This window comes from Garra rufa, chromosome 16, assembly GCF_049309525.1.
Source record: "Garra rufa chromosome 16, GarRuf1.0, whole genome shotgun sequence".
NCBI classification, from domain to species: Eukaryota; Metazoa; Chordata; class Actinopteri; order Cypriniformes; family Cyprinidae; genus Garra; species Garra rufa.
In genome coordinates this window covers 20,196,048-20,208,672 of record NC_133376.1, presented here as the reverse complement: position 1 = coordinate 20,208,672, position 12,625 = coordinate 20,196,048, and the positions used below count along the sequence as shown (strand labels likewise).

General features: G+C 40.8%; 1 protein-coding gene across 1 annotated transcript; it reads right to left on the bottom strand.

The window, feature by feature from the left end:
• Positions 1 to 6,083: 6,083 nt before the first annotated feature.
• On the bottom strand, positions 6,084 to 8,336 carry LOC141288515 (zona pellucida sperm-binding protein 3-like). Its single transcript, XM_073820670.1, has 8 exons — positions 7,827 to 8,336; positions 7,523 to 7,641; positions 7,342 to 7,445; positions 7,102 to 7,279; positions 6,549 to 6,666; positions 6,387 to 6,469; positions 6,236 to 6,321; positions 6,084 to 6,163 (listed from the first exon to the last, which is right to left on the bottom strand). Exons 1-8 carry the CDS (start codon positions 8,334 to 8,336, stop codon positions 6,084 to 6,086), a joined length of 1,278 nt encoding a protein of 425 aa, XP_073676771.1.
• Between the last annotated feature and the right edge of the window lie 4,289 nt (positions 8,337 to 12,625).

Genomic DNA, 12,625 nt, shown 5'->3' with positions numbered 1-12,625 from the left:
CCTAATAAACTTGGAAGCAATGCCCCAATACTCACCAGTGCTTGACTTTGCCTTTTATACAGCTTTGAATTAGGATGGCTCCTCCCCTTTCAGCTTAATTGATTACACTTGAGTCTCCTCCGGACCTGGAGAGTTTATCTATTAGCAAATGAGAAAAAACAAACTGGAAACGAGAACAGGTTTAACAAATTTATTGAAAACCAGAAGTCTTTCATTGCTCTTGAACCATTAGGGGACCAAGTGAGGCTTTGCACCTGGAAAAGCAAACACCTAGGTCCAGTACAGCACTTGAAGCATCAAAAGCAAATTTTGAAAGCAGCTATCTACCACTATCAGGACCATGTTGAGTCACAATGACCACAAACCTGCTGGTTCCCATCAGCTGCAAACCATCTGCAATGAGACACAAATTAAACACTGCGCATTCAAAACTATGTCTTAAAATTGCATAAACATACCTATTGGCAAAAGAACATGACTTGTGTCCAGCATCACTAGGTTTAGAAACAATAGTGGCCTTTAAAAGACAGATGTAGATATGCAAGAGGTTCCACAGATTATTAACTTCTAATTCTTGTAGTACAAACAGAATGACTGTACCCTTCCTGGAACATGAACGGCACCCATCCATGGGTTTGAGGCATGAAGCGGGAAATGGAAGACGTAGACTTGGCACCCGCAAAGCACCTGAAAAAACTTAATGTGAGCTTGAGCATTAAGTCACTAGATGTACTCCCAATTCTCAGTGACAACATTGGTCCTAAAGAGTCAAAGTCAAAGTCAACTTTATTGTCAATTCTGCCACATGTACAGGACATACAGAGAATTGAAATTGCGTTACTCTCAGACCTATGGTGCAGACATTAAATACAAACAGTAACATTAAATACAAACAGTAACATTAAATACAGTGAAAAAATACGAATAAGTACAAATAAACATATAATGTATAAAAATGAAAAATACAATATACAAGTAAGGGCACATGGTAGAGAGTGCAAACCATGTAAACAATATAGTGCAACAGAGCTTGTGTGTAAAAATGTAAAAGTGTCAGAGCAGTCTTGTAACAGTCTTATGAGTAGTGTGAGGTAGTTGGCAGACCAATGCTGCGCAAAGTGACTGGTGCAGGTCAGTGTGTATGTGTGTCAGTTCAGAAAGTTTGTGGGGCAGAAGATGGGAGTGGGGGCAGAGCAGGGAGAGAGTTGAGTTTCCTGACAGCCTGAAGGATGAAGCTGAAGCTATATTGAAATAATATTATTCCAGTTCTTATGAAGCTATACAATAGTTTGTGTGATGAACGAATCAAAACCTTGCTTTAAAAAAATCGAGGCATGTAGGGATTTAAAATAGAAACTGTAGGAGAGTAAGACTGTAAGGCTTAAGAAATTTTAGTCACATGGATGTTTGATGCTATTTTTTGTATATATCTTTGTATCCTTTTTGAAGCTTGAACATTCCAGTGCCTATTCATCGAAATTGCACAGAAAATATCAATCAGGGTCGGAAATTAACTTATGGCAAAAATGCGACCAAATTGAACAAAACGCCCCATGGCTGTTCAAGACAAAGGGCCAAAAAAATGCATAATTAAACAACGCATTATGGCTGTTAAGATTAAAATTAAATTTGTAAATGAATGAAAAGTGACAATTCAATTAGTGCGAAATTAAAGTGCTTTACACAGTGTTTTGTGCAGAGTTGAGTCTACTAACCAATCAAACATGTTTCTGTTGAACTTAGGAATGTGTTGGCCAATCAGATGCGCTTAGATTAGTCTGTGAGTGCACAAATTCTCTCATCATAAACAACACAATGCAGATACAATGTAAATAACAGATTAATTAAGTAGCTTCAGTAGTTATAACAAAGTTTTTGCATAACTTGTGCTAGACTTGGCTAACGTCATGGACCAAGAATGTGTCGTGTCCAAAATGAAACAAAAACATTTTATATTGTTTTCAATATCGATATTAATAATCATTATGTTAAACAGAGCAATAATCTACAATAATGCTTTTTGTCATAATATTGCAGCCCTTTGAGCTAAGTTTTTACATGTATAATTTAGATACAACTTTAAAAGCCTGTTGTTATTGATAACAGTTTAAAATATTGATTAGTGATTAATATTGATTAATTAGGTAAATTTAAGTATTTGAGATTAAAGAAAACATGTGTTTTTTATTTAAAAAATGCCCTTACAAATGTAATAAATGCCCCTGAAAATCAATTTAAGGTGGCAAATATTCCCCCTTAATGGAAAAGTTCATTACCGACCCTGATATAAATCATTTACTGTACATTAACCAAAAAAAAAAAAAAAAAAATCTCTTTTTGTGTTCCACAGAAGAAAGTAAGTCATACAAGTTTGGAACAGCAGTAGGGTTAGAATGATATCAGAACTGTTTTGTGTCAAAAGTTCACCAAAATATAACATTGTGTGATCATTTACCCATCATGGCATTCAAAACCTGTTTGACTTTTATTTCTTCTGAAGCACAAAATTTTGAAGAATGTTGGAAACCAAACAGCATTGGAGCCCATTGTTTTCCATTATAAGGCAAAAAAAAAAAAAAACCTTTTTAGAAATACGAGTGTAGGGTTGGGCATCGTTTTGATTTGAACGATTCTGATTCCGATTCTGATTCTTCCTTTCGATTTCGGTTCTTTTCGATTCTCAATTCCGATTCTTTGTGGGCTGAGTCAAAACATGTCACAGGCTCATTTGATTTCACAGAGGATAATTTTATTTTGATTCAATATGAGTTTTAGTTTTAGGAGCTGCAGCCCATGTAGGAGAAAATTAGGAATGCCTCTGCACCAGCCCAAAAACAGATTTATATATGCAGAACTTGCACCCTGGTCTGGACTCTCTGTGCATGACGAGACAGTGGACCTGCACAGCACGTCAAACAGGCTACACCCCTTAATTTGTACATCATGCAGGCGTAGGTGTTTCGTTATATTCCTAGTGCATCCTCCCGTGCAAGATATCATTTTGTCACATGTGTTGCATGTAAAAACACAGGAAGAGCGCGCTCTCGCTGAACGCAATTTAGTCCATCGCTCTTTTACTTTGTGGATAGTAATTTTGAGTCGTTTGTTCCGCGGTTGTCCACAGCCTATCGTTAAACATGTCTATCGCATTTGTGGCACGAAAATTTTCGCGCAATCGTGCTGCTTGTATGAGGAGGTTTGCAAGGTACCAGCTGAAGTGCAGCAAGGACTTTGCAGCTTTGATTATGGACTATAAAAACGCTGATTACCTCGCAAAACGCGACATCACGCGTCCTGTTCCGTGCTCCAGCACGGTTAGCACTCACACTGCATGCTAACCGCGCCCGAGTCCAACTTTACCGTCCCACCTCTTCCAAGCGGGCCAGGGCCGGCTAAACGAGCCGCGCCCGGGCACGGCTCGGAGCACTCACACTAGTCAAACGAACCGCGCTTTGGTGGTCAAACGCACTTGGGCACGGTTCAAACTGCCTAGTGTGAGTACACCCTTAGTGTGAAATAAAGCCACACTTTTGAGTGCCGCTTACCGTGCTCCATAGCTGCAACTGAACAAGCGCGCGGCAAGCATTTCCAGAAATACGGTGGCCACAATGGAAACCAAAACTTGCGTGTTTGGAACCGATGATCGGAATCGAAAACAAATTTTATAAACGATTCCAATGGCATCGTTATTTTTTAAACGGTTCCAAGTTGGAACCGGTTCTCGATGCCCAACCCTATACAAGTGTGAGTAAATGATAGAATGTTCATTTTTGGGTCAACTATCCCTTTAAGGAGGACATACATTTAAAGAAATGACTCTTTGAAACTTTGAAACCCTAAATCACAAGTCCATCAGTTCCACCACTTAGCCTGGGCGTCCCCATGCTGCCTTGTGCACAGATCGATTTTATTCACGCTGGAAGGTAGCATGGAAACCATGGACCAAATTTTCACCTCAGATAGGGAACCAATCACAGAACGGGGAGGGAGCAGCAAGACATTGACGCCTTCTATGCGTCGTGACTCACCGAAGCAGTTTGTTTATAACTATGGATCCAGCATGGCAGCAAGTTATCATTCGATGCAGCCGTTCACGTCGCGCCTAAAAACGCGTGGAAAACGCTAGGCGAGTCGCTTTCTCCTTTCCAAACCGCTCTGTAGCTTGCGCATGGAAAACGCGAGCGCGTCGCTTCCATTATGCGCGCGCATACCACGTGTCTACATTTGAAATAACGAACTTTAGCGGGCAAAAGACGCGACATGTGAACGGCCCCTTATTTAGTGTCAGGGGTGCCGCTAAGGGGGGATAAGTTTGGACGATTCTAAGGGACCATGCCCTTTAGGGGCCCCCAGAGATCTGCTTTGGTGTGGTAGGGGGGGCCCAAACTCATATTTTGTCATAGGGCCCAAAATTGCGAGCGAACATACGTCCAGAAGACAACTGCAATTGTTTTACGAACATTTAGCAACAACACTGTACCAAGTAGTGCAAAAAGACAAATTACTACATGTACATTTAAAATACTTAAACAAAAAACTTTGAGCATGCCTAAATCATAAAAACTGAGGGTTGTTCACGATAACATAAGATGTGCAAATCAAACACCATTTTTGTGCAGATGGCAGAATCGAAAGGAACTGGGCTGGCGTCTTTCTTCAAAAGATGATCCGCAAAACCAGGTTTCCACAAGTCCCCAATTCAAAAAAAAAAAAAAAAAAAAAAAAAAACACCCCACACACAACAACTGAGATGTTCCTTACAGACAAATTTGCTGTTTTCGTAGGACTCCGCAACCCAGCAGCACACCTCCAAACTTCAGCTCTGTGCGAGCCAGTGCTAAGAGCGTGCCGGGCGGGGCTAATGGCCTCGAGTCGCAAGCACCAAGGCCAAAAGTAAGCTGCGTTTCCACTATCGAGCCAGTAGCCTCGCTGCGCAAACCTAAAGCCCGCCCTTTACACACCTCCTTGGATCAAACGTCACGAAACCCCTCCCCTTTCAGCGGGAAGATTGAAAATAAGTCACGGTAGTGTGATCATCGAACGAAGACAGCTGAAGCGGCTGTTTGTTTGCTCCTTTCGGTGTTTTCTTGGTGGAAGATGAGGCAGCGAAACCAAGATGCGAAGACGGAGGCTCAGCGGCGTTTACACCGAAAGCTTATGTTAGCTGCAAGGCGAAAAAGAACAATACAGGGATGTGGAAGCCGGATACAGCGAATGCAGAAACGCCTTGTAATGTTGGTGATGTCTGTTCTGATGCAAGAAGTTCTTTGCAACAGTTGTTTATGCAGCAGCAATATTTGTAATATATTACATTAATAAATCACTTGAAAAGAAGCGTTGTTTTTATGACCTACACACAAATCTTTCGTCTAACTTGGTATTACAAACAAAATGTTGCACATTATCTACACACTACCTCAAAAAAAAAAATAACTACACAGTTGTACCTCTAGTATAATTTTGTATGCCTTTATTTAGGTACAGATACAGTGTATGTTATGTTATCATGGTGTGTTGGTGAATTTTTGGACGACGTAAATAAACTTATACATCAGATCTCATTTTTATAGGATCTTATTTGCATTTGTCCAAAATTTTATTTTTATCACATCTTCGTTTCTGCAGACGCCGTCAAACTGGCGTTGTATATTGTCCTCGGCCCAAATGCTTAGAAGAGCCCTGTATTAGTAATTCGGCGAAATGCGCTTCTTACCGCAGACACACTCCGCCTTTCACTTTGACCACGCCTCAAGCCCCAGCTGGCCCGCTCTGGCCCAAGGTTTTCGTAGGGCCGAAAAACCCGGGCCATTGGCCCTGAGGAAGCACCGACGAGGCACGATCAGGCCCCGGAAGTGACAGTGGAAACGCGACTGGCCGTGGCACGCACTAGCACGCCCGCTTTTGGCCCGACAGTGGAAACGCGGCTAATGTAGAGTGGTACTATACAAGCCACGCAGCCAATGAGCACAAAACAAATTAGGGTTTTGTGACCCTTTAAAAGCTCAAGTACTAAGAGACACATGTTTAAGTCAAAAAAAAAAAAAAAAAAAAAAACCCGGAAGCAAGAATAGGTTTCTTAAAGTTTATTGAAAACCAGTTGAAGTCTTGTGACGCTCTTGAACCATTAGGGGACCAAGTGAGGCCTTGCCTTCCCACTGAACATCTAGAAAAGCAAACACCTAGGTCAAATACAGCACTTAAAGCATCAAAAGCAACTTTGAAAGCAGCTACCTACCACTGAAAGCAGCAGTTCCACTATCAGGACCACATGTTGAGTCACAACAACCGCAAACCTGGTGGTTTCCATCAGCTGCAAACCATCTGCAATGAGACACAAGTTAAACACCGCACCTTAAACTAAAAGCTCTTAAAATGCATAAACATACCCATTGGCAAAGGAACATGACTTGTGTCCAGCATCACTTGGTACAGCAGCAATAGTGGCCTTCAAGAGACAGGTTATATAGATCTGCAAGAGACTCAAAATTAGGTCAAACCCAAAGCAGCAGGAAAAACTCAAATTAACTCTTGATGCTCGTAGTACATACAGAATGACTGTTTCCCCCCTGGAACATGAATGCCTCCAGCTGGAACTGGACCTTGTCATACTGGGTTTGAGGCATGAACCGGGAGCTGGAAGACGTAGCCTTGGCATCCACAAAGCACCTTAAAAGAACGTGAGCTCAAACAGTTACATGACCTTAAAGGCATAAGGGCAGCTCTAGTCCAGGAGTCCTGAAGAGCCTCAGGCCTGCAGAGTTTAACCCTAAACCTTGATTAAAAGCATTTTGCTTGTGGAGTTTCAGTAAACTTTAGAGCTCGATTAGGTTCAGGAGTTTGATTAGGATTGGAAATCTAAAATGCACTTGATTTTTGGAGCTTTGGTGGTGTTGACTCTACACTTTAATCTTCTCTTGGAGCTAAACGCCCAGTGCTGGGCAAGATTTGAAGAACCCCGCTTTAGAGCATCAAGTGCCAAGGCTTTGCGATGTACTCAGTGACAAATCATTACAAGATGCATTACGCTATAGAGTTGACCCTAGTTATCAATTAGGACAAAGTTGCTACAATGAGCAACTCAATACCAAGAGTTCAACTTACCCATGATTATCAATGAAGGCATATCTCGGAAGGGAGTTCACATCAGGTACTTGGGTAGCCACACAGCTGTCCACAAACACACGCAGAGGCACATGATTGTACACCTTCACAGACGCCTCAATATTGAAGACATTACCCAGGAAGTAATAGTTTGAAGGCCTCTCATAGGACCAGTCGTCTGCAAGAACAACAGAGTTTAGGCAAAGCCACATGCACAAGGTCCAAAGAAACTGCACCTACCCAACATGATCTTCAAGGAGAAGAGCAAGACATCTTCACCAACCTCTTTTGAGGCATAAGGAACCCAAGTTGGAACCAAGGCATCGCTGCTTACATTTTGAAGCCTGCAGTTCAAGACACAATTAATTGTCTTACAGTTGCAACAAGGCAAGAGGCAACAGTCACTTAAAGGGTCACTTACCTTTGATAGTGGCATTGAACGCCAACAATCGCGCCATCGGCACGGGTAATTGGAGTGCCAGCAAGTGCCTCAGGAGCGTAGGTAAGAGAGAACGTGTAGACAAGCTCATCCTCAGTTACCTGTAAGAGATGGAAGTTGTTACCAAGAGCATTCAACTCAGCCATGCTCTTGAGGTTATGCCACAGAATACTCATTTTGGGTTCCAAGGAACCTTTCAGTGAACAGTTCTTAAAGAACCAAACTCAGAGTGAAGAAATCTACATTTAAGGGTTTAATGGACATTCATAGAGTCACAAGTTCTTACCATCAGCACACTGTTGCAGTTCTGTAGTTCATACTCAAAGAAGAGCACCCTAGATCCTGGAACCTGACCGACAACAGAACACCCTCCCAAAGACAAATCAGATGGCTGGATGAGGTGACCATTGCTAAACAAGTCCTGCTGTACCTCCACATGAACACTACTCTCACTGCATTGAACAGCTACGCTACTGGGAGTCACGGGTTGCCTGATCTGGAAATCCACTGCCAACTCACTCTGAACCTCTGGAACAACTGGAAACCTCCAATCCAGAGGCTTGACTGGACCCTGCATCAGCTGCTTCTCCTGAACTCCAAAAGGACTCTGCAAGGCAGAGGTCATTCCCATAGGGTTCCAGAGTCCTCGAGGAGAAACAGCAGGACCTCCGGAAGCCAGATGTGATTCTGAGCTCATGCTCCTTGGACTTTGACGGTACGTCAAACTTCCCTGTGCATTGCTCAGATCAAATACAACAATCACAGCCAGCACTAACACACCTTGCAGGAATGCCATCCTAATAAACTTGGAAGCAATGCCCCAATACTCACCAGTGCTTGACTTTGCCTTTTATACAGCTTTGAATTAGGATGGCTCCTCCCCTTTCAGCTTAATTGATTACACTTGAGTCTCCTCCGGACCTGGAGAGTTTATCTATTAGCAAATGAGAAAAAACAAACTGGAAACGAGAACAGGTTTAACAAATTTATTGAAAACCAGAAGTCTTTCATTGCTCTTGAACCATTAGGGGACCAAGTGAGGCTTTGCACCTGGAAAAGCAAACACCTAGGTCCAGTACAGCACTTGAAGCATCAAAAGCAAATTTTGAAAGCAGCTATCTACCACTATCAGGACCATGTTGAGTCACAATGACCACAAACCTGCTGGTTCCCATCAGCTGCAAACCATCTGCAATGAGACACAAATTAAACACTGCGCATTCAAAACTATGTCTTAAAATTGCATAAACATACCTATTGGCAAAAGAACATGATTTGTGTCCAGCATCACTAGGTTTAGAAACAATAGTGGCCTTTAAAAGACAGATGTAGATATGCAAGAGGTTCCACAGATTATTAACTTCTAATTCTTGTAGTACAAACAGAATGACTGTACCCTTCCTGGAACATGAACGGCACCCATCCATGGGTTTGAGGCATGAAGCGGGAAATGGAAGACGTAGACTTGGCACCCGCAAAGCACCTGAAAAAACTTAATGTGAGCTTGAGCATTAAGTCACTAGATGTACTCCCAATTCTCAGTGACAACATTGGTCCTAAAGAGTCAAAGTCAAAGTCAACTTTATTGTCAATTCTGCCACATGTACAGGACATACAGAGAATTGAAATTGCGTTACTCTCAGACCTATGGTGCAGACATTAAATACAAACAGTAACATTAAATACAAACAGTAACATTAAATACAGTGAAAAAATACGAATAAGTACAAATAAACATATAATGTATAAAAATGAAAAATACAATATACAAGTAAGGGCACATGGTAGAGAGTGCAAACCATGTAAACAATATAGTGCAACAGAGCTTGTGTGTAAAAATGTAAAAGTGTCAGAGCAGTCTTGTAACAGTCTTATGAGTAGTGTGAGGTAGTTGGCAGACCAATGCTGCGCAAAGTGACTGGTGCAGGTCAGTGTGTATGTGTGTCAGTTCAGAAAGTTTGTGGGGCAGAAGATGGGAGTGGGGGCAGAGCAGGGAGAGAGTTGAGTTTCCTGACAGCCTGAAGGATGAAGCTGAAGCTATATTGAAATAATATTATTCCAGTTCTTATGAAGCTATACAATAGTTTGTGTGATGAACGAATCAAAACCTTGCTTTAAAAAAATCGAGGCATGTAGGGATTTAAAATAGAAACTGTAGGAGAGTAAGACTGTAAGGCTTAAGAAATTTCAGTCACATGGATGTTTGATGCTATTTTTTGTATATATCTTTGTATCCTTTTTGAAGCTTGAACATTCCAGTGCCTATTCATCGAAATTGCACAGAAAATATCAATCAGGGTCGGAAATTAACTTATGGCAAAAATGCGACCAAATTGAACAAAATGCCCCATAAATTCAAGACAAAGGGCCAAAAAAATGCATAATTAAACAACGCATTATGGCTGTTAAGATTAAAATTAAATTTGTAAATGAATGAAAAGTGACAATTCAATTAGTGCGAAATTAAAGTGCTTTACACAGTGTTTTGTGCAGAGTTGAGTCTACTAACCAATCAAACATGTTTCTGTTGAACTTAGGAATGTGTTGGCCAATCAGATGCGCTTAGATTAGTCTGTGAGTGCACAAATTCTCTCATCATAAACAACACAATGCAGATACAATGTAAATAACAGATTAATTAAGTAGCTTCAGTAGTTATAACAAAGTTTTTGCATAACTTGTGCTAGACTTGGCTAACGTCATGGACCAAGAATGTGTCGTGTCCAAAATGAAACAAAAACATTTTATATTGTTTTCAATATCGATATTAATAATCATTATGTTAAAACAGAGCAATAATATACAATAATGCTTTTTGTCATAATATTGCAGCCCTTTGAGCTAAGTTTTTACATGTATAATTTAGATACAACTTTAAAAGCCTGTTCTTGATAACAGTTTAAAATATTGATTAGTGATTAATATTGATTAATTAGGTAAATTTAAGTATTTGAGATTAAAGAAAATGTGTTTTTTATTTAAAAAATGCCCTTACAAATGTAATAAATGCCCCTGGAAATCAATTTAAGGTGGCAAATATTCCCCCTTAATGGAAAAGTTCATTACCGACCCTGATATAAATCATTTACTGTACATTAACCAAAAAAAAAAAAAAATCTCTTTTTGTGTTCCACAGAAGAAAGTAAGTCATACAAGTTTGGAACAGCAGTAGGGTTAGAATGATATCAGAACTGTTTTGTGTCAAAAGTTCACCAAAATATAACATTGTGTGATCATTTACTCATCATGGCATTCAAAACCTGTTTGACTTTTATTTCTTCTGAAGCACAAAATTTTGAAGAATGTTGGAAACCAAACAGCATTGGAACCCATTGTTTTCCATTATAAGGCAAAAAAAAAAAAAACCCTTTTAGAAATACATGAGTGTGAGTAAATGATAGAATGTTCATTTTTGGGTCAACTATCCCTTTAAGGAGGACATACATTTAAAGAAATGACTTTAGCGGGCAAAAGACGCGACATGTGAACGGCCCCTTAGATAGTGTCAGGGGTGCCGCTAAGGGGGGATAAGTTAGGACGATTCTAAGGGACCATGCCCTTTAGGGGCCCCCAGAGATCTGCTTTGGTGTGGTAGGGGGGGCCCAAACTCATATTTTGTCATAGGGCCCAAAATTGCGAGCGAACATACGTCCAGAAGACAACTGCAATTGTTTTACGAACATTTAGCAACAACACTGTACCAAGTAGTGCAAAAAGACAAATTACTACATGCACATTTAAAATACTTCAACAAAAAACTTTGAGCATGCCTAAATCATAAAAACTGAGGGTTGTTCACGATAACATAAGATGTGCAAATCAAACACCATTTTTGTGCAGATGGCAGAATCGAAAGGAACTGGGCTGGCGTCTTTCTTCAAAAGATGATCCGCAAAACCAGGTTTCCACAAGTCCCCAATTCAAAAAAAAAAAAAAAAACACACCCCACACACAACAACTGAGATGTTCCTTACAGACAAATTTGCTGTTTTCGTAGGACTCCGCAACCCAGCAGCACACCTCCAAACTTCAGCTCTGGTCTCATCGTGGGGAAACGAAAACTTTTACAATGAAGAAGGGCACAAACCATGTCTCTGAAACAGCAAGCCAGCTAACGTAAACAAGTGCTACTTTCCAATGCATAAATACTGTGATAGCTCATGCAAAGCATGGTGCAGAGATTGGATTAGACGAGTCCTTTGTCATGTATAACATTACACTGCTCATTAATGCTTAAAAGGGGCAGTCAAGCCAATAGCCGCTTTTCCACTGTCAGGCCAGTGCGAGCCAGTGCTAAGAGCGTGCCGGGCGGGGCTAATGGCCTCGAGTCGCAAGCACCAAGGCCAAAAGTAAGCTGCGTTTCCACTATCGAGCCAGTAGCCTCGCTGCGCAAACCTAAAGCCCGCCCTTTACACACCTCCTTGGATCAAACGTCACGAAACCCCTCCCCTTTCAGCGGGAAGATTGAAAATAAGTCACGGTAGTGTGATCATCGAACGAAGACAGCTGAAGCGGCTGTTTGTTTGCCCCTTTCGGTGTTTTCTTGGTGGAAGATGAGGCAGCGAAACCAAGATGCGAAGACGGAGGCTCAGCGGCGTTTACACCGAAAGCTTATGTTAGCTGCAAGGCGAAAAAGAACAATACAGGGATGTGGAAGCCGGATACAGCGAATGCAGAAACGCCTTGTAATGTTGGTGATGTCTGTTCTGATGCAAGAAGTTCTTTGCAACAGTTGTTTATGCAGCAGCAATATTTGTAATATATTACATTAATAAATCACTTGAAAAGAAGCGTTGTTTTTATGACCTACACACAAATCTTTCGTCTAACTTGGTATTACATCAAACAAAATGTTGCACATTATCTACACACTACCTCAAAAAAAAAATAACTACACAGTTGTACCTCTAGTATAATTTTGTATGCCTTTATTTAGGTACAGATACAGTGTATGTTATGTTATCATGGTGTGTTGGTGAATTTTTGGACGACGTAAATAAACTTATACATCAGATCTCATTTTTATAGGATCTTATTTGCATTTGTCCAAAATTTTATTTTTATCACATCTTCGTTTCTGCAGAC

What these genes read in the sequence shown, in the direction of transcription:
- LOC141288515 (XM_073820670.1), bottom strand. Translation starts at nt 8,336, where the DNA reads ATGGCATTCCTGCAAGGTGTGTTAGTGCTGGCTGTGATTGTTGTATTT. An exon ending in TCATGTTCCTTTGCCAATGG is followed by an intron (nt 6,322 to 6,386) that starts GTATGTTTATGC and finishes GTCTCATTGCAG; the next exon opens with ATGGTTTGCAGCTGATGGAA. An exon ending in TGGAACTGCTGCTTTCAGTG is followed by an intron (nt 6,164 to 6,235) that starts GTAGGTAGCTGC and finishes TTGCTTTTCTAG; the next exon opens with ATGTTCAGTGGGAAGGCAAG.